A 25,035-nucleotide genomic window follows, 5' to 3' on the forward strand; every position below is an offset into this window, starting at 1 on the left:
TATCTCAAAAATACTATTGCCATCATATCTATCTTGTGAAAAAAATCATAATGATTTCACCATATGTGAAAAGTTCTTAACACACTGCCTGGCATTTCGCAAGCAATCATTAAGGGGCAATGATGATGATAGTGAGGTTGATAAGACAGGTGATGACAGTGGTAAGAATCGATAAAGTAGCTCCTCATCTTCATTCCACTGAGTTCTGATGGTATATACTCTAAATGGCCCTTCCGGTTCAGAGGATCAAATAGTTTTTCTCACATCTTGTGTGTGTGTGTGTGTGTGTCTGTGAAGAGCTTGCTATCTCTATGTGAGAGAGAGCTCTTATATTAGAAGTTGCTCTTTTAATTTGTCGCTTTATTGCAAACATCTAAAAATGGGACCTTTTCATGGTTCATTATAAAAACTGTAGTAGGTAGCCTGTAAGATGACCCCTAAAGATCCCTACTTCCTGATCCTCATACCTTTGAGGATAACAGGATACTTTCATAGTCTCAGAGTATCTCTCAAAAACATATTTATTAATTACAAAGGATAAAATAGTAACTTTATAGTGGAGAGAGTTAAATAGTTTAGAAATGTGTAAATATCATGTATACTTCTATATACACTTTATGGGGGGGGGTATGTAGAAAGAGATAAAGGAACAAACCAAGTGTAGTAAAATGCTAACACTTGGGGCATCTGGGTGAAGATATTCAATACATGGGTATTCTTTGCACTATTCTTGCAACTCTTCACAAAGTCTGAAATTATGTCATAATACAAAAATTTTAAAAATTGCAAAGTAAAAAAAAAAAATGTCACAAGTATAATATCTTTCCTTCTTCCATTTTTCCAGCCACTACCACTTCCTCTCTTCCTGAGGCCCAGGCACTGAGAAGGGAGGGCGAAGAATGTTGCATCACTGGTGCCAAATTGAGGCTTAGTGCCAAAGCACTAAAAGCCCAGCAAGAAATGATCAGGTCTCACCACTCCGTGGGTGCCTGGGAAATTCCAAGGGCAGGATGCATTCATACGACCACGGCTGCCTCCCTCATGTCAAACCCAGTCCTTGGCTCTCTAAGGCCTGAGGAGCCCCTGGCTTCTGTGACTAGTGGCAACACACATTCTCATGCTGACTGCAAATTTTATCATCTGAGGCGACTTCTCAAACATTTCCTTCCTTGATGCTCTCTCCGGTCCAGAGACGTGGGCTGAGTGGGGCTTTATTAACTCCCATTTTGCAAATGCAAGGAACTGGGGTTCAGTGACTTGTCCAAGGTCACCTTCAGTAAGATTAAAACCCAGGTCTTCGGACTTGGGTTTAGTAACTTTTTCATGGTAATAGAATCCCAGGATGCCAGCAGCAAACACTTCAGCGATCCCTCCCCCCACGTAACATTTTTTCTAGTTCAAGGGTTTTCAAAGTATGGTCCAGCACCAGCAGCAGCTGCAGCAGAGAATTTGTTCGAAAGAAAAAGTATTAGGTTCCACAGCAGGCCTACGGAATCAGAGACCCACATCCAGATACCTGTGTTTTGACAAAAGCTGCAGGTGACTCTGTGAAACACCGAAGTCTGAGAAACGCTCTTCTAGGGAAATGTAGCATGAAGCCTTGGCGTTAATTAATTAGGGCTCTAAATATACAACTAACCTTTCTCAATGAAAAATAAGCCAAACAGAGTTTGTACAAAAAGAAGCTTAACGAAGTGGGTTTTTTTGGTTGGTTTGTTTCTTGTTTTCTTTTTTTAAAAAGCATAATCATTACCTTTCCAGGTACATTTCCGTATCCTCTTCCTAAACGGAGGGTTGGGTAGGTAACGCTGGGAATGACTAGGTTTCTTCTATCTCAGGCCCACAGTACGTGATGGAGATACGCGAGGAGAGTTCCACGAGAGCGTGGGAGGAGGGACGGACGACAATTTTTCGTGGTTGACTAAGTTTTAAAAAAATCCACTTCCAAGGGCACATCAACCAGTCAGCGAAGCCACTTGTTCCAGCAGGAGGTGGGAGGTGAGGGCGGAGTGGAGCGTGGGGAGGAGCGACACTCACCGCTCCGGGCTCGGTGCCTTCCATGTGTCGCCGTGCGTCCCTGGCCCCGCCACCTAAACGCACCCCCCCACCCCCGGCCATCCGCAGCCCGTCGACCACCTCCCGCAGCGGACTCTCGGGGATTCCTCCGGCCGAGTCCAGCCAGGAGGGTTCCCCGGACTCGGCGCGAACTGCCCGCCCCCTCCGGCGTCTCCGCCCCGCGCCGGGGCCGCCGGGCGCCGAGGGAGGCGAGGGTGCAGCGGCTGGAAAATGAGCGGTGCAGGGAGGGTGGCGCGGAGCTGCAGGTAACGCGCGCCAGCCCTCGGCCCGAGCGGGCTCCGCACCCCCTCCCCTTCCCCGCGTGGCGACCCGCTGCGCCCGCCGGCAGGCAGCGCGCAGGGGCTGCGCGGGGCGTCCCCGGCATCGGGGCGCGGGATGTCGGGGGAAGCGGCCGGCCCGGGTGGGGGGGGGGGGGCACTAACTCTCTTCGTTTGTCGCGCAGCGCCCTTCGCGCTGCTGTTCCCGGGAGCGGCGGGAGGCGGCGGCTGCGGTGAGCGGGGTCGCGCGCGGACGCCGGATGCCTCCGAAGATGGAGAAGTTTCTGCAGATCGCGCCTCACTCTCTGGCCATCGTCCTGGGCCCCGCCGAGGGGCCGGCGGGTGAGAGGTCCGAGGCCGCCCGACCCGCGTCCCCGGCCCAGCCCCGGCAGCTCGCCCGGCACCACATCGGCTACGAGATCTTCGCCGACTTCAAAGCCGAGAACATGCAGCACTTCTGGAACAAGAAGGTCACGGCCGCGGTGGCCGAGACGTTCTTCCTGGGCTGGATCGACGAGCAGGTCCTGCTGATCCAGGGCAAGGAGGAGCATCTGGAGGCGCTGCGCGAGGGCTGGTCGCGCCGGGCGCTGCGGCCGCCCTCGGGCTTCCACATCCGCTGCCTGGGTGAGTCCGGCCGCCCCCCGCCGTGTCCCGTCTTGTCGCGCCGCGGGAACCCCCCCACCCCCACCCCCCGCTGCCCCGCCCGAGCCGGCGCGCCGGCCCCGCTCCCCCCGGGCGCCCGCGCCTCTCTCCACCCCCGCGCCGCGCCCGGGGAGGGGCCGGCAGCCTGGGCGAGTGCGGGACTGGGGAGCTTCCTGGCACCTAAACCGCGGATCCGCACCTTGGCGAGCACGCCGCCCCCGGCCAGCCGGCGGGAGCCTCCCTGGCGGCCGCGGCGGGGCGGTGCCTGGGGCCTGCCGGGTGGGCGGCGGCGCGGGAGGCTCGGCGGGGCCGCGGCCGCTCCGGTCTGCGGGTCTCACCTTCTGCGCTCGGCTGGGGCCGGGGGCGCGTGTGAAGACGCGGGAGAAGTGGAGAGACAGCGCTCAGGTAGCTTCGGGTGGCGGCGGGCTCGGCCGCGGGGGGCGGCGGCGAGCGGGCCAGGTGCGCGGGCGCCCCCGGCGCGTCCTTTCCGGGGAGGGCGACCCGGCCCGGCCGCGTTTGCCTCGGGCGACGCGTCCCTCCGCCCCCTCCGTGTGGGTTGACTTTTAAGCGCCGGTGTGTCCTTGCAAGACTGAGCTGTTGGTGTCGTTGCCTCCGGTACATGTTTCTTCAAGTCATTTTGTGAGTTTGAAGGAAGGAAGGGACACGAGGAGGACAGAGGAAAGCCTGATCCTCAACAAAAGAGAAAACCGTGTCCGCGGAAGAGAGCCCGAAAGGTGATATTCGCTGCCGCACTTCAGTGCTGTCTCGACCTGTTGTTGTTGTTGTTTTTTTTAATTGCGTTACTTCATATGTATTTTTTCTTAATCCAGTTTGCATCTCTTTTAGACTTTACTTTTTAGTTTTGTACTTTGGGCCCGGTGGGCTCAAGGCATATATAGTAAATAGTAATGTTTTGTGAAACGATTCGAGGAAAGAAAGCGTTCTTTCTAGTCCCACGGTTTAGAAATTCTTTCGTGACATTTTGGGAAGAGGTCAAAAGTTCAAACGCTAGAAGACTGTAGAGCCGCCTTTTTCGTTCGCCAGGGTTGCTACTCTACCTTCCGCCGCCGAAGGAATAGCTTTTACCTGCTAAAGTGCCCTCCTCTATGCATATGGCAAATTTATAGCATCTTTTTTGTTTTGTGGTGTTTTGTCTGTTTTCACATAGCAGAAATCCTTATAAAGCTTCCTTTAAATCGAGTAGATAAAAAACTAGTAAAGCTTGCATCTTGTATGTTTTATAACCTGTGCTGAATCTCAGGTGTCTTAACTTTCTTTTTTGACGTTAGCAAAACCCTCAGTGGAGTCTCTGTAATTAAGCTGCCTTAGTAAAGGGCGAAAATCTGATCTCCTACTGTAGAACCGCAACACACTAGGAAGTAAGAATATATGTCATCACTTGTATGCACTGTAGAGATTGCATTTTAATAGTTTTAAACTTGACTTCATGCTTATTTTTTACTTTTTATTTTGGAAAATTTCAAGCAATTTGCAAAACTCGTACGGGGGTTCCCCTCCCCACCCTTGTTTGCGAGGTTAAGAGGTTAGGATTCCAAGACCCGGAGTGGATGCCTGAAACCCCGGATGAACCCTTGTCTATACTATGTTTTTTTCCTATACCTCCACACTTATGATGAAATTTAATGTTAAAATTAGGCACAGTAAGAGAATATCTGAATTGCTAGCGTCATTTCTCTTGCGCTTTGGAGCCATTGTTAAGTAAAGTAATGGTTACTCGAACACAAACACTGCGATACCACCCCTGTTGAAGTGATGCTGGCGGGAGTGGCTGCAAAGTGACCAATGGGCAGGCAGGTAACCTACACGGCATGGATTCCCTCGACAAAGGGACGATTCACACCCCAGGACGGGGTAGAGAGGATGGGGAGAGAGTTCATGAAGCTACTCAGAATGGCACCCAATTTAAAATGTATGAATTGTTTATTTCTGGAATTTTCCATTTAATATTTTGGGACCTCAGTGGACTGCGGGTAACTGAAACTGCAACTGCGGAAGCAAAACCACAGATAAGGGGGGTGTCCTGTATAATCAAAAATACTATATTGAATCCCCATGAATCCATCATCTAACTTCAAAATTTATCAGCACATGGACAGTCTTATTCCATCTATAAATCTCCCCCACCATTTGAAATCCCAGACATTGTATCAATAGCATTTGATTTGTAAATATTTCAGTTCATATATTGTTTTCATTTTAGCAGAATGTGTGAACTTATAGGAATTGGTGATCTGTCATATTAAGCAAAGAGAACTGTTTTGGCAATTTTAAAGGTTCGAGATTGCTGTAGTTGATTGACTATTGCCTGTTCCCTTGGCAGCTTGAACTGTCTCAAGCTGACTGGCAGCTGGTGGGTTTAGCAGCTGCACTGGCTCAGCCCTTAACTCAGTACCGTGATGACAAGCAAGGGGGCTACCTCCTGAAACCAGCATCAGATAAAGGGGCATGGGTGATGCCTTCTGGGATCCAAGTGGTTAACTTTTCTGAACTGTCTTGGGGGTTCAGAATTCCTCAGAATTCCGGTTTTGCTTCAGTAATGATGGTAAAATGCTGAATTGTGTGCGACAGTTTATCTCCTATAAAAATTCTCTTAGGGAACCTCAGTGTCTGCTGCAAACCTTCCTAAGTTTTTGTTGCAAGATCTTTTATGGAGCCTTGAAACTCCGAAGTCTGGGAGCCCCTGATGACTGGCTCACAACCTTTTATTCCAAGTCACAATATATGTGTGGACAAGTTCGTGCGCTCAAAAATACAAGAAACAAAATCCAAACCACGAAGGTGTACTTAGAGGGAGGCTAGCTGTAAATCTGTAAAGACTGAGTGCCATTATCATAGGAATCCCTTGACTGCATCTAATTTATACGCAAAAGCAGGAGCTGGTCACTATCTGTGGGACTTTATCATTAGTAATGCATTTCTTGCAGGATAACTTTCAACTGATCCCTCAGACTGTGGTACCTATATTATCAGTTACTTTCATGTGGTTTTGTGACTTTCCCTAATTATTTCATGGGTGTAAAACAGCCACAAAACCAGACACATAGATGAGCATTACAGAAGGCATTATATTTCCTCTTGTTGAACCTGAATTAAATTCATCAATCACAAGTAGTCCTGTTAAATAACTGGTAGGCAAATGCTAGTTTACATTTTATTATATTTATGGTAAGTAATTATTCATGAAATTTGCTTGTTTTCCAGGTGGTCTCTGAGAGCCCATCTTAGAGCGTGGTAACAAAATTGTTCTGTTAGATCCTCCCAGTGAGGAAAAGGGAGGAATGGCTTTGCTCCATCTTGAATTCGCATTCTCCTATGTGTGCGTGTGCGTGTGTGTGTGTGTGTGTGTGTGTACTAACCCACCCCGGAGTGGAGAGAGAGGGATGGACAAGAGGTTTGCCCAGACCCCCTTTTCTGGCTGTGCCCCAGCGCAGTTGAGGCAAGCCTACACTTTCACAGCAGGATTGAAAACAAGTTAGTGTTTTGCTTTGTAACTTGAAACATGCGTCTTGAAGTTGCCAGCAATCCGGATTACTTTTGCCCGTAATTCCAAAAGTATGTGGTTCTAACCACACACATTTCAGGTGGGGATTGGACAAGGAGGAGATGACTGTGGATCCAACAAGAAGCAGGGAATTAAGCAACTCAAAGGAAAAATGGTTTTGACTTGGGATATTCAAATCCACTGCTTAGAAATGACCTGCTAGCATATTTAAATCCACTACTTAGAAATAACCTACTCTGGGCCTGTAGAAAAAAAAGTTCAGGCATTTTCTTTCCAGGACCCCCGAAAGGGATGTGTGTGTGCAGGAAACTAGGAATGTTTTAAAATTATGCTGCGTATTCTGATTAAACACTAAATTAAATCCCATATGTGTTCATTGAGTGCCCACTAGTGCCAGGCTCTGTGCCCCTCCCGAGATTATAAAGATTGATGAGGCACGCAGTCTTTTCGGAGGTGCTGACGCAAGAGCTGAGAGTGTGGGGAGGGCTCTGAGGACAGGCAGTAAGGAGCAGTTACCTCTGCCTGGTGGGCTGGGAGAGGGGTTCCCAGCAGAGAGGATTGCGCTAAGCCTTGTGCAGATGCCGGCCGCCAGGGCCTCCTCCAGAACAGGAGTGCTTTCCCACCTGGGCAGGAGCACGAGCATTCACGGCGTTGGGGAGGTCCTGACACGTTTGGGAACTGGCTGGCTGGGGCTGGGGGCGCGCAGTGGTGTGATAAGACAGTGGGAAGGGAAGCTTGGGCCACAGATGATGACTGGGAAGCCCCTGGTAGCTTTTGAGCAGGGGGAGGGGTGACACGGTTTGATCTTAGGTAGAATGAGAATTCTGGGGCCGGTGAGGGCGTTGGATGGGACCAGGAGGGGGTTGGATACAGGTGCACCAGCTAAAGGTCTATTGAAAGCGTTGTGGGGAGAGACGGTGGGTGCTGTGTGAGTGCATTTGTTCTCTTATGGTACCTTCCCACGGTCAAGTCTCTACGTGCTACGGAAGGTATCGCGTTAGCCTGCTTGAGTCTAGAGGGCCTTCAAGTCCCAGCCCCAGACCCAGAGGCCCTTGAGCAGAGCCTAGATGCTCCTCCCTCCTGGGCCTTCTGGAATTTCCCCACCTGCCAGCCTTATTCGGATCCGTCAATCTCCATAGATTCTCCTAATTTCAGATCTCAGGGAGCATGGCTCAGTGTCTCTGTCTTCTCCAGTGACTCTTTATACTTTCCCCATTTATCCTTAGATATTAACATAGGACCAAACATGCTTTTTAGGCTTTAAATCAGGACTTATATTTTAAATTATAAAAATTTTTAGCTGGAGTATCCCTGAAACTCACATAATATTATATGTCAGCTATATGTCAATAAAAAGAAAATTGTTTAGAACATATGGGCATCAAGCCTTTATTCTATTCCAACATCTTTATTGGTTTTCTCAAAAAGTTGCTCTCTTAAAGTGGTTTCTCCAAGTAGTAAATTTTTAAGACAATTGTTTTAAAAATGTATACTCCAAAAGAATTTGTATATATCCCAACCAAAAGTTGACTTATTTAAGTCAACTTAAAATTGAATAAGTGTCCTAAGCTCATGGCTAGGATTGCTTAATGAGTGTTGTAAAGATTTTGGAATTGGAGATACTGTGTCATTCAACAATTGGAGAACCTTCTGTCTTCTAGGATTTGTTCTGGGAACTGAAGTGGAGAACAAGTGAGACACAGCCCTTGTACTTTTGCAGATTCCGTTCTAGGGGGTGCAACAGACATCTCAGAAATTAAACAAAGAAATTAGAATTTCAGAGAGTTTTAAGTGCTGTAAAAATTGAGCAGGTGATAGAGAGTGACGAGAAGACATGAGATGATAGCTAACACTTATTGATCGTTTACTATTTCCTAAGTGCTATCTTTTTGTTAACCAACCTTTACAACTATTTAGGTATCATTATTTTACCCATTTTGCAAATGAAGACATTGAGGAACAGAGTGACAAGTACTTCTCCAAAGGTATCTAGTTAGTAAGCAAGAGAGAGGGGGTCTGGACCCAGGCAGCGTTATTTTTGTTTGCTTGTTTCTTTTTTGTCATACAGATAGGATTCAAGTTCAGGTTGTCCTGGCCAAAATTTCCTTCCCAGCCCCCAGTACATACAACCTCCCAACAGTTTAGGGTGCCAGGTAGCCCAATGGCAGCCGGTTTGCTTGGAGGCGGCTAGGTTCTTCTTTTCCATTAGATAACACAAGGGAAAAGGGAAACCAGTGCTGGGTCCAGGATCAGCACGCCTGAGACCATCGTGCTTGAGCTTCCTTTAGGCCAAACAGGTCAGTCCATTGCTTTGTGTGGCTTAATAATCTTTCTGCAGGGCTTACTCACAGGAGGGCGGGTTCTTCATTTTCTGCCCCAAAGCCACATTCCCTGCCAGTGCTTTGAGTGACCGCTCTATAATGCCCCTTGTTTCGCGTAGCACCTGACTGATGGTGAGCTGTCGGCCAACAGTGGAGGAGCAGATGGAAATCAGCTTGAACGCTGGAGGAACAGAAAGGAAAGCCCATGAGGCTGGGGCTTGTTAAGCCTGCCAGAGAATGGAAGGTGTGACAGGAGGTGAGGTCAGAGGGGCTGGCCAACTCCAGGCCATGTGGAGCCTCCTGGAGTTTTATTCTGTGCTGACAAGGCATTAAGCATCCAATAAACATAGAGCATTGGGTTGGGGTCTGTAGAATATCCAGAAAAGTGTCAGACGTGGGCCTCCCTCTTAGAGAAGCTTACCTCTCATATTAAAATCTCAGGGTTAAGTTTAAACAGTGAACAGTGATGCATTTCAAGTTTTATTAATTTCTAGCTAGTCATAAAGATTTTTTTTTTAAACAACTGTTAGGTGATAGATGTGTTAATTAGCTTTATTGTGGTAATCTTTTCACAATGTATGCATATATCAAACCATCACATGTACATCTTTAATATATACAATTTTAAATTATTTAATTAATTAATTAATTTATGGCTGTGTTGGGTCTTCGTTTCTGTGCGAGGGCTTTCTCCAGTTGCGGCAAGCGGGGGCCACTCTTCATTGCGGTGCGCGGGCCTCTCACTATCGTGGCCTCTCTTGTTGCGGAGCACAGGCTCCAGATGCGCAGGCTCAGTAGTTGTGGCTCACGGGCCTAGTCGCTCCGCGGCATGTGGGATCCTCCCAGACCAGGGCTCAAACCCGTGTCCCCTGCATTGGCAGGCAGATTCTCAACCACTGCACCACCAGGGAAGCCCCATAAAGATATTTTTATGAATTACCTCACTCTGGCTCAAAGAAATTTTCAGTAAAGGTGTGTCGGTTTCATCGTAATAAACCGTTTAGAATGAACTTCTGAGACTCAAGGCCTTGTTGTGATAACTGAGAGGCTTTTCAAAAATTTATCCATTTCACCTCTTACTGTTGAATGCTGGTCTTGAGCATATATATTTCCCTCTGGCGTTAAGAGGTGAATTTACAGGTTATCCCAAGTTCTTTCCAAAGGGGCATAAAACTGAAAGGCACACCTGTGTTTCTTGGGCTGGAGTGAAGGCACTCGGGTGCTTTCCGTTCCTGAGGTCACCACAGATTTGGGGGTAAAAAACCCAGAGAGGTTTGTTGTATCCAAAGTACTTGCTACAAATAATTTCAAATGTTTCATTCTGCTTAAAATATCCCACACAAAGATGTGTACTCACCTTAAAAATATAATTTTCAAGTATGGGGTGGGTTTTAACATAGTCACTTGGATTGTACTTGTATCATTATTCTACTCATTATACATGGGTAAAAACATGTTTTGAACTCCTCCATTCTGTATTACAGCTGTAGACTTAATATAGTCACAGGCATTCCTTAATTGGTGGGAACTAATTATCTGATGTATAGTTTATCTCAATGAGGAGGTTAAATAGATGTATTGATAAAGTACAAGCTATCAATACAAGAATATAGTCTATTAGTATATGTTATATATGCACACACATTTATCCTTGAGAAGGTCCAATACCAAGAGCTTTGTATTAAACTTAAGTCACACTGGCATTGGAGGATGCAGCTCTTGATATTTTGATATCAGTCTCTCTTGATAGAGAAAAGTAAACTTGGACACTGTCAAGGGTCAGGTATCTCTTTAAAGAATTTGACAAATGACTTGGATAAAGAGGTAAAGAGGATTCATCAGAGTCTTCGGGGGTGAAGGTCTCCTAGGGGGGCAGGCCCAAGTAATGTGAAAGTCCACAAGATGGTGGTGGACACCATGTGGAACGGCCCCCAGGGCTTGAGATGTTCTTGTGCTGTTCACGCCATGAAAGCATACCTCCGTGCTGGCGATTCTACTCTTGAGGCTCAAACACACACAGTAAAATTCCTCCATTTTCTCAATTTCTTGTGAAGACCCTATAATAGAATTTTCTATAACGAGAGCCCATCTGTCGATGTAAAATGACGTGTCTCTGAAACCGGGATGTCACCTCCTCCTTCCCAATACCAAACACGTGGGGAGCCTCTAAAGCCCCCCGGTCTGCACGGATGCTGGCTGATTAATAGTACATCCAAAATAACCTTCTTATGAATCTGTGGGTCCCCGGCGGTCCCCAAAGGCATCCCAGCATCTCTAAGCGGTGGGCTCAGTCTGGTGGGGTTGCATCTTATTACCACCTGAGATCGCTGCGGACTCTGTCTTTAAGATGAGCCCGCCGGTGCTCAGAGGATGCAGCTGGAAGATGGCCGTGGCTGCATCCTCTCTTAGCATTTCCTTCCATCGCTGCCACCCTTCCCCCAGTGCTGTGTCAGACACCCTCCTCCCCATGTCGTCTACTTTCCCTCTCGGGTTTGGGCAATTTTTCCTCTTAAATCTTGCAACAAAAGATGATGATTTCATCTCTGCCCTTCTGCTTCTAAGTAAAGTCTTCCCCGCCCTGAATTTTTTAGAAACTGAAGTTCTCCTTATGTGTCCAATTCCAGGACACTGGAGCTCAGCACCTGCTCTTCTAAGGAACATTATCTTCGGAGAATCCAGGCTACGCACACCTTTGGAAGTGACCTTCATGAGTCCAAGATAGTGTCCAATGACACTTTCATTCTGAAAAAGAGGGGAGAACCTTCTACATGTTTAATGCCTTAGAGGGGATTGATTTTCAAAACAAAATTTTATTTATTTACAGATATTCCCAAACCTGTGGCTCTTGCCCCTTTAGGCTGCTTTCTGCTCCTGGGAAGGTCCTGCAGCTCCCAGCCACCTGTCAGCCGAGGCTGCCCGCAGCCTGGCCTGAGGCTGGAAGTGTTTGCAGCCACTCCTGCATGAGTCCCATTTCCTCCCCTCTTTGAATTCTCTCTTTCTCTCTTTATTTTAATAGAATAGCTGGGCAAGTGCCCATATCTTTATTATTATTAGTAGTAGTATTTATTTTTATTTATTTATTTATATTTTTAGTCTGCGCCAGGTCTTACTTGCAGCATGCGGGCTTCTTAATTGTGGCATGTGGACTCTTAGTTGTAGCATGCATATGGGGTCTAGTTCCCTGACCACGGATCGAAACCGGGCCCCCTGCATTGGGTGTGCAGAGTGTTACCTACTGGACCACCAGGGAGGTGGTCTCTTTCAATTCCCTCTTTGAATTCTTAAAATGACTTAGAGTGACACCTTCTCAAGGCGGCAGTTGTGCTTTATCCACACGGTCACAGACCCACCAACACTCCAGCTCAATTTCTTAATACTTCTGCTTGTCTGGCCGGGGCCCCTGTGGGTGGGTTGAGCCGGGATGCTATGCCTGGGCGAGTTGGGATGGACCCTGTGGGAAACAGAAGGGGAAACGAGAGGAGGGTGGGGAGGATACAAGTCCATGACTGCACGTGAAAAATGGCAACTGGATACAGAAGAAGAGAAATAAAGGGTGCAGGGACCACATGGAAACCGCCTGCTTTATGTGAGGTGCAGGACGATTTCAAGTTGGAAAGAGTCTTGCCAGGAATCAGGTCCTCTTCTCGGCAGTTTGATGTACCTGTCAGGGCTGTGGGTCGGGGCTGAGCGCTCTGCATTTTTTCGGCCCATCCTGCCAAGGCTAGGAGGAGCGTTACAGGATCTGATCCGTGGTCCTGCAGGAGAGGGGTTTCTCCCTGCCGTGTGGAAAGATCTGTCCAGTCTGGACAGTTCACGTTAGCTTCTTTATCTCTGCTTCTGGCCAAAAACCAGACACTTCTGGATTCCTCCAGAGGAGAGGAAAGGATGGCACAGTTCAGTGAACACAGCCATCCTTATGGAAAGAAATTCCAACTCTTTTTCTCATTGATTATAGTCATGTTTATGTCATAATCTCATTCTGTTGTCACCGTTTACCCAGATCCTCAAACCGTCTTCTTCCAAGACCACCTCTTGCCCTCTAGGTTCTTATGGCTAGTCCTTCCCCCCTTGGTTCATTCTGTTTGGGTCTTGATAATATCAGCTCGGGAAGACTTGGAAAGCCTGCTGACTTTGCAGTTAATACAGAATCGCAGGAGCCATGAATGCTTCTTTTTGTTGTTGTTGTTATGCGGGACTTTCTAACCAGCATAATTTGTCTAGGTTGATCGCTTTCCTTTCATCAGAGTCTGGTTATTAATTTGTAAAAAAAAAAAAAAAGGCTTTAAGTTAGGAGACTGAAGCCCTAACGTAGAAAAATGAAAGCAGTACTTTAGAACCCACATCTCTGAATGCGCCAGATGATGGTGGTTACTCTAGCATCTTTCTTCTACTCTTCCCTGTATTTTTAACATTTCCCCTTATAGTAAAGAAGGAACATTCTAGAGGGCAATCTTTATGCCATTTGCTCCTTCATTTTATTAAATGTTTACTGACTCTATTTCAGATTTGGGGGAAGGGGTGAGTGGGGTAGGGAGAGGAGGAAGAAGAAGAATGAACTTTTATTAATGTTCACTGTGGGTCAGGAATTGTTCTAAGCACTTTCATATATTGTCTCAGTTAATCCTTACAGAGGTCATGCTAACATTCTTTAGAAGAGGAAACTGAGGTTCAGAGAGTAACCTTACACGAGCAAGAGATCTCATATTTCAGTCCAGCAATCTGACTCCAGAGTCGGAGCTGTTAGCCCTTTTAAAACTGCTTGTCATTTCCGCTGGACGAAGATTTTGGCTTTGATCACGATCACTGATAATTTTTTCTTCTTGTACTGTAATTTCTTCTGAATGTTAAACACAGTAGACTGATTTATATTATGATTTATGAAGCTTGCTTAAAACACACAGCTTTATGTCGCCAAATAAATGAAGCAGAGTTTTAAAGACAGTACTGTGGTCTTGATATTTAAAATGCAGAATCAGCAGGTGGTTGCAGGATAGTGGCTGTGCCGGATGTTTATTCAAATGTTGCCAAACAGGAGCCTTAGAAAGTAATTAATGATACAATTTTTGCTACCAACTGAAGTATTCCTTTTTATATAAATAAAGGGGCAGTGTAAAGTATACTGAGAAAATTGTTTTAATGAGAAAATGGGATATGGTGCTATAAGGCAAATTCATCACATTGTTCTTCACTGTTTAATTTTTCTTTTTTGAGGTTTCAGGATTAAATGTCATTTATGTTTTTACATTCTATGAGTAAGCAAATGATCAGCTCTATTTTACTGAATCTAATTTAAAGTCTTTGCTGCTCTTAGTAAGGTGTTCCTATTTTCCTAGCCAGGTATTTTTATTTTCTGCATTAAAAGTTACATTAAGAATGTTAATGTAACTCTTGAATTGTCCTCACTTAAAAAAAATTAATTTGGTGTGATTAAGTGTATTTCAATTACTTTTGGTTATGATGCTAGAAGAAGTTTTTCTTTTTTTTAAAAATTAACAAAGATGTAGATTTGGGGGATGAAGTATTGGGTAATATGATTTACAGAGTCCACGTGTGATTGTTAAAATATAAAGTCTTGAAGGCTATAAAATTGCTTTTAAATACAGCTTTGGCTATATCCCATAAGTTTAACATATAATATTCTCATTGCTGTGATCATTTCAGCAGTCTATAATTAGTATTTTGATTTCTCTTTGGCCTAGTAACTATTTTGGAGAAGTTTCTTTCTCTCGTTTTCCCCATAGAAATTGTGAATTTAAAAAAAAAAGTTGTCATTGATTTCTTACGCTATTTTGCAACTGTCAGAGTGTCAACTCTGTAATACGTATTTTTTTCAAATTTACTGATTTTTTTTACCTAATATAGAACAAGATCTATTTTTCATAGAAATTTGAAACAAGGAATTTTAAAAAATAACTTCTGTTATTAAATTTATATTATATTGTTTAACTCTTTTATGTTCTCATTTTTTGGTATGCTTTATTTGTCAAAGACTGTGATAAGTGTGCTAATGTCATCTTTCCAAAATTATGTGATTTCTTTCACTGTATTACAATAGCTTTAACTTTATGTATTTTGATATTTTGATATCCAACACTTATCTTTACTATTGATTTTTGTCTTTTATATACATATAAATATACATAGTTGTATATCTGTGTAAATTATACATATTCATATAAATGTATGTACATTTATATAACATATAAGTACACACTAAACACAATCCTCTCTCATCCCTTTTACCTTGAAATCTTTTTCCAAAATTAGTATTGCCATCTCTGCTTTTTGCTTGGTATATCACTGCCACCTTTTTCTTTTTAATCTTTTGTATCTTTTTGTTTCAGTATGTGTTTTATAAGCAGGATATGGAGTTTGCATTTTAACCCAATATGAAGAGTATTTGTCTTTTTAGGACTATTGAACCACTAAGTGTATTATAATAACTGATATGTTTGCTCTTGTTTGAAACTTTTATATTTCACATGGAAGGCCCTACAATATCAGCTTTTTACAAATAATTTACGTTGAACTGAAGTAGCGTACCATTTTTACAAAGGAGTTAAGTACCTTCTTTGGTGCTTTGCTTTTGACCTTGTAACTAGAGCAATAGTTTGCAACCTGGTTATTCTATAGATAAGTGAACCCCAAATTGTCTACCACCGATCCTAAGGAAGTGAAGCAGAGAGAGAGACAACCACAGCTGCTAACTTGCAGTTCCAGGAAGGAGCCAGCGTAGACCTAAGTTAGTAAAACATCCACTTCCTGGCCTAGAAACCCCCTTTGGACAGTGTTGGGCTAGAGGCTTGGAGGGTGCTTCTGCTTGACCAGGCCTCCAAGGACAGGGAGGGCATGGGCATGGCACCCAGTTAGCACTTGGTCCTGTCCAAAACGTCCATAAGACATTTGGTCCATGCCCAAAGGTCCTTGATATTTGGTCCTGTCCAAAACCATTTGTCATGGACCAAATATGCTCATGAAAGTTTTGGACAGGACCAAATGTCCTGCAAGGGTGGAGGCTACATCAGTGTCATTTGGAAACTGGATTTTTTGTTTTGTTTTAGTTTTGCCTGTCAGTGTATACTGTGCAAGAGTCTTAGATCCAGGATCAAAAGCAGAAAGGTGAGGGATGTTGGCATTGCTGCTGAGTTAAGCTGGCTCACAAAGCAAGCAGCGTTCTCAGGCAATTCTAGGAAGAAGTTTTCAGATAGTACAAGCACCAGACTGTCCCTTTGGGTGACAGTTTTGGAAATTGTCACTCTCCCCTTGTGTTAAATCTTCCATCTCTTCCATGTGGAGGAGATTCATTTATGTTGGAAACTACTTATACCAAATCAAGGAATAAATAAAGACAAGAAAGAGAATAGAAGCTTCTTGTAACAGGGGCACATCTTCAGTTTGAGGAAGTCCGTGAAGACAGAATCAGATGGAAATTGCTGATGGCAATAACTGAGCAACATGTGACTAATTACTGTAGGAAAAAGGTTTAATTTGATGAATTATTTTCCTCCTCTTTCTTCTTTTAGAAATGAACACTTTATGGGAATTCCCTGGCGGTCCAGTGGTTAGGACTTGGCACTTTCACTGCCAGGGCCCGGGTTCAATCCCTGGTCGGAGAACTAAGATCCTGCAAGCCATGTGGTGCAGCCAAAAAAAAAAAAAAAAAAGACCAAAAAACGAACAAATAAAAAACAGCAACAAAAAAACACTTTATATGTCTCTTTGGCACTATGGAAGAAACAAGGCTTAGAAAACTCTGAAGTTTCTTTGTTTTCTTTTCTTTTCATTGTATTTAATTGAGTATAGCTGATTTACAATGTAGTGTGTTTTCTTAAAATAGTATCAGTTTCTTTTGTTCTCAAGTACGTGACTACTCCTTATAATGTGACCAAAAGTAAGAAGCCTGGATTCCATAAAATCCAGCAGTATGTAGGTATATTTGTAGTGAAAATGTAAAAGCAAATTTAGTCAACAAATTTTACATGTAATTTATATGTAACTAAATGGGATTTTAAATTTATACGTACTCAAACTGATGATTAGTTGGTAAAGTCTTATTGTGCATAATACCTTTTAATGTGCCTAAACTATTTAAGTGACCTTAGATTTGTTTAAAAAAAAAATAAAGTGCTGTGCTGAAATAAGTATTACTTAAAAAAAAATTTTTTTCTCTCCTCCTCTATTAAAAATTCTGGAACTTTATTAGTAGGAGAGGGAAGGATCGGTTAAATCCTAACAGAATGTAAGTTATTTATGAAGGGCATGTGAATTGGTGAGTTCACATCATTTCAGTGACCGTTTGTAAGATGGGCTGTAAGAATGTAAATCTGGACTGGCCAATCTGAGGGTCAAGAGTGTAATCTATTCAACAAATGCTTTTACTTTCAAGGAGAGGGATTTCGAGTATGCACAACTGTGCAAAGAGAGGGAATGTGGGTAATTTTCTCTGAGCCCTGACCCTGTGTACTCAGAACTTCCGAGGACTTAAGCATGTGGACTTGAATGAGTGAATGTAGTCCTTTGTAATATTGCCAACATGTTTAATTTTCCAAGTAGGTAGGTCATTGTGTCGACTTTGTCCTCATGCCAAAGCGATTATCCAGGCATTTCAGTTAAGCTATTGCCTTCTCAAGTCACAGAAGTTGAAAACAATTACCAGTTATATGCTCACCTATTTTAAAATAACTGGCATTTATATTCTACTTGCTTATATTAGCAGTTCACATTGAATGTGTCTTTCCCATTAGACTGTAAGTTTTTTGAGGATGGAGACTGTAGACTCCAGTTTATATGTCCTAGTCCAATTCTCTATGTGATGTGGATTTATAGGTATAGCATAAGTATACTTGCAAGTATAGTTCATGCTAACTGGCGGCTGGTGGTAATTTCTAAACTACCTTTTGTTAAAGTAGTTAGACAAGGAGGCCATTAGACTGGGGTAGCCCTAGCGTCTTTGGTAGCTTATGTAAGCAAATTGAATCCAGAGTCAACTAGATTTTTCTCGAATCTGAGAATATGAAACTGAAGCACAGCTATTCATAAATATTATAGTTGTCTAGATTTTCTTGAAGCTGAGAAAATGAAACTCAAGAGCAACTACTCATAACAGCTGAATGACTAAAGTTTCTCACATAAGGCAAACATTTAGGTTATAGCCAAATAAATAATTGCTTTGCTTCCCTCTCTTCTCCTTAAACACCTCTGCCCTAGCCCCCCACCAGGGAGCCTCCTAAACGCCTTTTGGTTTTGGCAGTGCCTGATTGGAATCATTGTTTGCTCAAATAAACAATTAACGTGCCACAGTTTACCATTTTACACATTTTAACATGGGGGCAGGAAAACTACTCAGTGCTGGTGGTGTTGTGGTAAATCTGGTTATTTACTTATTTATTTGGTTGTGCTGAGTCTTAGTTGCAGCAGGCATGCTCCTTCGTTGCGGCTTGCCAGCTCTTTAGTTGTGGCATGCGAACTCTTAGTTGTGGCATGCATGCGGGATCTAGTTCCCTGACCAGGGATCGAACCCTGGCCCCCTGCACTGGGAGTGTGGAGTCTTAACCACTGCATCACCAGGGAAGTCCCAAATCTGATATCTTAATACATTGCCAGTGGTATTGTAAATTGAAAAAAAATTTTTTGGAAAGCATCTTGGCAATATTTATCAAAAAGCCATCTAAATACTCACATAGTTTCATGTAGTAATTCTAGCTTTAGGACTATAGCTAGCATAGTAATCCACAATTACAGAGCACTATATATAGGAAGCTACTCATTACACAGTTGTTAAGAGAGACTGCAAGTAACCTAAAAAGCACGAGTAGAAAATAATTAGGTAAATATGGTTTTATATACTAGATGGAATGCTATACAGCCATTAAGATGTCTATAAAGGTTAGGAAGCAACATGGAAAAATGCTTATGATATATAATGTTAATTGAAAGCATATGTAGTATTTCATAGCAATCCAAATCAGAAGAAAATCTCGCACCAGGTGCATAGAGAAAAGTGGGAAAGAATAACTTATCATTATTCTTGGTACATGGTAATTATCTTACGTAAAATATTTTATGTAAAATAATTACAATGTACTGAATAATTACTATATTTTGGGCACTGTGCCAAGTACATTTTTTCACTTAATTTTTTTTTTTTTTTTTTTTATTACCATTTTTAAAGTCTTTGTTGAATTTGTTGCAGTATTGCTTCTGTTTTACGTTTTGGCTTTTTGGCCACGAGGCATGTGGGATCTTAGCTCCCTGACCACGGATCGAACCCACACCCCACTGGACCGCCAGGGAAGCCCCTCTCGCTTAATTTTTATAAATGGCTCTCGGTGTGCCCATTTTGTGGATGAAGAAACTGAGCTCATAAAGGTTGGATAACCTTGTTCAACCATATTAAGTGATAGGACCAGGTCTGGACCCAGGTCTGTGGGATTCAAAATCTGTGCTTGAAACTGGTGATTCGCAAAGTTGACTGTGCATCAGAATAACCTGTGGAACTTTCAATAAATTAATTAATTAATAAGTGAATAAATACTATATGGCTTACCCCAGATCTCCTGAGTCAGAATCGCTAGTGAGACAGTCAGGAGCCTGGGTTTTTAACACATAAGGCAGGTTCTGTGGTGAGTCTGTGACTAGTATTTAGGACCCTCTGCAAATTCCATTTGTTGTATTAAAAAAACACTAAATATTAATATTGTGAATATTAATAGTGGTTGTATTTGGGTAATAAGATTATGGGTGATTTTATTTTTTTCCTTCCAAAAATGTTTCAGATTTTCTTCAGTGAGAAGTGATGTTACTTTGAGTGTAAAAATTTAATGAAGAGAAAAGTTGAATAAAATATTCTATTTAAAGAGTCTCCCTTTTGGGGGGGGAGTTATTATGTGCTACTTCTTTTAAAAAGTCCATTCTGAAGGGCATAAGTGGGAGAGATGTAATTATATCCAAAAGAGGCATAATTTTAGCAAAATTCACAAAATATGTCAGTCTAATGGTGATTACAGTTTACAGCCTATATTAAATTTGTTTGAGTTACAACACTGCTTTAGGAAATAAGACTTGGGATATAGATTTTACAAAATAGGTTAGATGGCATGTTAATTATATTTCAGTTAAAAAGAAAATAAATAAATTGGATAATTGAGAAAAACCACAGAGAAACTGGTCTCTTCAGCTCTTTGAAAAGCAAGAGGGGAAACCACAATCACCGAATATTTTTGTTTTCAAGGAAGGGGAAAAGAGTTCTTTTTCTCATAGTTTGAGAGGAAAGGGTGTGAAATGAGATCATAATTGGAAATAATGGACTTTATTGTTAATGTGCAGCCATGTGACCCCCGTGTGGGGAGGTAAACACAGGAACTTTCAAATCAGGTCACTGCAAGTTACCATGTTGGGTCACCCAGCAGGAGCAACAGTTCAGAATCTGAAATAAATTAAAAGCTTTTGCACAGCAAAGGAAACCATAAACAGGATGAAAAGACAACCCTCAGAATGGGAGAAAATATTTGCAAACGAAGCAACTGAAAAAGGATTAATCTCCAAAATATACAAGCAGCTCAATATCAAAAAAACAAACAACCCAATCCAAAAATGGACAGAAGACCTAAATAGACATTTCTCCAAAGAAGATATACAGATTGCCAACAAACACATGAAAGGATGCTCAACATCACTAATCATTAGAGAAATGCAAATCAAAACTACAATGAGGTATCACCTCACACCAGTCAGAATGGCCATCATCCAAAAAATCTACAAACAATAAATGCTGGCGAGGGTGTGGAGAAACGGGAACCCTCTTGCACTGTTGGTGGGAATGTAAATTGATACAGCCACTATGGAGAACAGTAAGGAGGTTCCTTAAAAAACTAAAAATAGAACTACCATATGACCCAGCAACTCCACTACTGGGCATATACCCTGAGAAAACCATAATTCAAAAAGAGTCATGTACCACAATGTTCATTGCAGCTCTAGTTACAATAGCCAGGACATGGAAGCAACCTGAGTGTCCATCGACAGATGAATGGATAAAGAAGATGTGGCATATATATACAATGGAATATTACTCAGCCATAAAAAGAAACGAAATTGAGTTATTTGCAGTGAGGTGGATGGACCTAGAGACTGTAATACAGAGTGAAGTAAGTCGGAAAGAGAAAAACAAATACCATATGCTAACACATATATATGGAATCTAAAAACAAAAATGGTTCTGAAGAACCTAGGGGCAGGACAGGAATAAAGATGCAGATGTAGGGAATGGACTTGAGGACACGGGGAGGGGGAAGGGTAAGCTGGGACGAAGTGAGAGAGTGGCATGGACATATATACACTACCAAATGTAAAATAGATGGCTAGTGGGAAGCAGCCGCATAGCACAGGGAGATCAGCTCGGTGCTTTGTGACCACCTAGAGAGGTGGGATAGGGAGGGTGGGAGGGAGAAGCAAGAGGGAGGGGATATGGGGATATAAGTGTATACGTATAGCTGATTCACCTTGTTATACAGCAGAAACTAACACACCATTGTAAAGCAATTATACTCCAATAAAGATGTTAAAAAAAAAAAAAGTGTTGCTAAGTTCCTGTTTTTTAGGAGGACAGAGGAAATTGTCGAATTTAAACCAGTTGTATGTGCATTAAAATGTTGAAAAAGTTGTATTTATATTTTTGTACATAATAGGCTGCACGAAATTATCAAAACGTTTGCTTCCATGATTGGATGCCTGAGCAGCCTTAGCCTCCAGTGTTCAACTTCAACATCTTTTTCACTTTGCAGGCCGGACCGAACAATCTTCAGAATTCCTGGGTGAATTCGGAAGATAATAAATAATTTCATGAGGCGTTAGTCACGTATGGATTCACGAGTGTATGTTTTAAAGAATAGAACACATGTTGTATAGCCTTTAAAAGCTGAGTAATGATGTCATTTAGCCTTAGTCATGAAAACCTTATTTAGAAAATGATGAAGTTTTTTTCCTTCCGGAAAATTCACTTTTCTCCAACACACGAGATCGGATGAAACTGGAACATGTTACCAGGAATCCAGTAAAGCTGTGAAAGGTTTAAATTAGGTAATCTCTTAGTTGAAAAGAAAGAAGTTTTCATGAAAGTTATTCTCTTGAAAACTGGGTTTTTACAGCCTCAAGACTTCTTTGGAGAGGAAGTGGAGAAGAATTCCAGATGGTGTCTTTGTCCAACTCTAAGACAAGTCTGAATTGCAGTTGAAGCTACTGAATTTCCAGTGTAGCCCTAGATCACTTTTGCTGTCTGCTGTGATCATTGAAATTGGGTTCCTGGTCTGGGTGCCATATATACCTGAAGTCATGACAGAAGAAAAAAAGGACTGCTATCTTCTTAAGGGAGGAGACCACCGACCACTACAGCTTTGAAATGGTGTCAACATCCTTGGAAGCCTGTGAGCTGAGTCAAAACAAAGAAAACCCTCTGGCTATTTTGGGTCCGACTTAGAAAACACTGGCTTCCAAAACTGCTCAGTAATCTAAGAGAAGACCTCAGTCCTTACTAACTTGGTCGTTAATCGTGTCCAGAAGAGTGTGCTAAACACCAGTGATGTACCTTGCTTGGTAAACCTCTGAATGCTGATTACAGGGTCCATCCTTTGATGGGTTATCACAGGGAAATATACTTGCCAGGTTTGTGAGTGAAAAGACATAATACCTCTATTTTGGGAACTCCAGGGAAAAGACCAACTTCTTTGCGCATATGAACAGTTTTCATCTGGAGCATTGTGTATTTTGTAGAAAAAAATGGAAACTCTGAACACACAGAAACTGATGCTTCAAGGGGTAAAGACCAACATTATACTTCACAGATTTATAGCTAATTAAAAAAATTAAAACCACCTCTTTATTTTTTAAATTTGGTAACACTCTCAAGGCTTCCTGTAAGTAATTTTTAGGAAGTTACATCTTATACACATACACACACACATATGTATTTTTTCAGATTATTTTCCATTATAAGTTATTATAAGATATTGCATATAGTTCCCTGTGCTATACAGTAAATCATTGTTGCTTATCTATTTTATATATAGTAGTGTGTATATGTTAATCCCATACTCCTAATTTATCTCTCCCGCCCCCTTTCCCCTTTGGTAACTGTATGTTTGCTTTCTGTCTGTGAGTCTGTTTCTGTTTTGTAAATGAATTCATTTGTATTATTTTTTAGATTCCACATATAAGTGATATCATATAATAATTTGTCTTTCTCTGTCTGGCTTACTTCACTTAGTATGATATTCTCTAGGTCCATCCATGTTGCTGCAAATGGCAATATTTCATTCTTTTTTATGGCTGAGTAATATTCCATTATATATATATATATGTATATATCACATCTTCTTAAACCAATTGTCCGCTGATGGACACTTGGGTTGTTTCATGTCTTGGCTATTGTAAACAGTGCTACTATGAACATTGGAGTACATGTATCTTTTTGAATTAAAGTTTTTGTCTTTTCCGGATATATGCCCAGGAGTGAGATTGCTAGATCATATGGTAGCTCTATTTTTAGTTTTTTAAGGAACCTCCAAACTGTTCTCCATAGTGGCTGTATCAATTTACATTCCCACCAACAGTATAGGAGGGTTCTCTTTTCTCCATCCCCTCTCCAACATTCAGGCAATCTACTCTTGACACTGGTGGAAAGTTGCATTTGTGAGCTTACTGGGGAGAGATTTTTTCTCCCTGATGTTCCTGAAAAGAGAACTCCAAGAGGAGTTTTGGAGAAGGGATTTGATTCAGGAGTCAGACATACTTTTCAGATGACTCTGGTGATCTTCTTATTTGCATTTTAAAAACAAGCAAACATGCTTTTCCTGGTATTACCTTATTTCTTTCATTCACATGCATCAGCTAGCCTGTTTTTTTTTCCTTTGCTTCTGACAATGAAAAGAAGCAGCAGTACACTTGATGAAGAAATGACTCATCCTTTTGGCGAGCACACATCCTCAGTATTCTTTAAAAATAGTATGTGATGAAGGAAAAAGATTTATATTTCAAGGTTACTGTAAATATTTTTATTTGAAAACATTATCCCTCTGGTATTTGTCATGGATATATTTCATTGATATATTTAATTTTGAAACTTAAAATAAAACTAAAGGAAAGCAAGTAATTTTTATGTTTACCAAAACGAGGCATGGTTGAGGAAGCCTGAAAAATACTGCCAGAGTAAATCACGAGTGGGAAGATACATTTCTTCCTCCATTTGACTTGCTAGCTTTAGGGCTGCAGATTTTCCCCTGCGAACGGCTCCTGGAAGAGAAGCCAGGGTGATGCTCTTAAAAAGGATGAACGAATGTTCTAGAAAATACTTTTATAACACGGTTGAGTTTGGGAGGGCTTAGGGAATACGACTTACGGCATGATCAGTATCAGAATTAAAGTAAAACCCTAATCGATATTAGTGGTTATAAAATAATTTTGCATAGTTCCCTCATTATTCTGTTCTTGAGGTGTGTTCTAGTTGCACAGTGAAGAAAATCTGAAAGCTCCAGATTATTTTCATTTCCATAATAAAATGTTCTGTGTCCATGATAACCTGCTTGTGTTTATGCCTCTCACTTTCTGTTTCTCTCTTTTTTTTTTCCCACTGTTTGTCCTCATCATGAGGGTCTTACCCATAAGGAGGTCCATTACTTAGCACCCTTTCTGCCCTCTGTGGAAGGCTTCGGGATACCTGAGCGGTAGCTCGCTGGGCTGGTGGACATAAGCCTTTGTCAGACGATTAGCCGGGTTGTGGTGTCAGGAGCTCTGGATGGATTAGTGTTCTCATTTCTGCTCTGAATTTAACAGCTGTGGGACTCAGACCAGTCCCTGTTCTATTGGACCAAAAAAATACATGAAGTAAAAAAAAAAAATACAAATATAGCCACTTAGCCTGTTTTATGTTTTTTTTTTTTTTTTTGGTCTGTCTGCTTATTTATACATAACAATATATTATTAGTTTATATTGTATCTTGTATCTTGCAAAGGACTGAATTTTTCATGCTTGGTCTCCAAGTAGGCTGATTGAATACCAAGCTGTTGGGCGAGTGAAATTTGGCTGATTCCTGTTGTGGTTTTTGAGATGTTCAGAGTAACCTTGAAACTAGACGTGAAAACAAGCCGAAGAGTTTTTTCTGCTCACAGCTCTGTTGCCCCGGCCCTCCTTCCCTGATGCTAATCCAATACGCTAATCCAATAT

The 25,035-nt window shown here is 42.3% G+C and overlaps 1 protein-coding gene and 1 long non-coding RNA gene across 10 annotated transcripts in view; both read left to right on the plus strand.

Annotated features, from left to right (window-relative positions):
• Positions 1-1,877: 1,877 nt before the first annotated feature.
• STOX2 (storkhead box 2) overlaps positions 1,878-25,035 on the plus strand; it is a 205,978-nt gene continuing 182,820 nt past the window's right edge. For 2 of the 9 annotated variants that reach the window (XM_059909555.1, XM_059909556.1), the window contains exons 1-2: positions 1,880-2,321; positions 2,519-2,957. In XM_059909555.1, coding sequence (XP_059765538.1) covers positions 2,594-2,957 — 364 coding nt within the window. In that variant the 5' untranslated portion in view covers positions 1,880-2,321; positions 2,519-2,593. Of the gene's footprint in view, positions 2,322-2,518; positions 2,958-3,255; positions 3,381-3,563; positions 3,710-25,035 lie in introns of those variants that run through there. The other 7 variants (XM_059909553.1, XM_059909554.1, XM_059909560.1 and 4 more) reach the window with 7 other exon arrangements.
• LOC132356631 (uncharacterized) lies at positions 8,315-11,499 on the plus strand. Its single transcript, XR_009499938.1, has 3 exons — positions 8,315-8,795; positions 8,939-9,075; positions 11,444-11,499. It is a non-coding gene; the product is annotated as an uncharacterized LOC132356631 (long non-coding RNA).

This window comes from Balaenoptera ricei, chromosome 21 (genome assembly GCF_028023285.1).
Source record: "Balaenoptera ricei isolate mBalRic1 chromosome 21, mBalRic1.hap2, whole genome shotgun sequence".
NCBI classification, from domain to species: domain Eukaryota; kingdom Metazoa; phylum Chordata; class Mammalia; order Artiodactyla; family Balaenopteridae; genus Balaenoptera; species Balaenoptera ricei.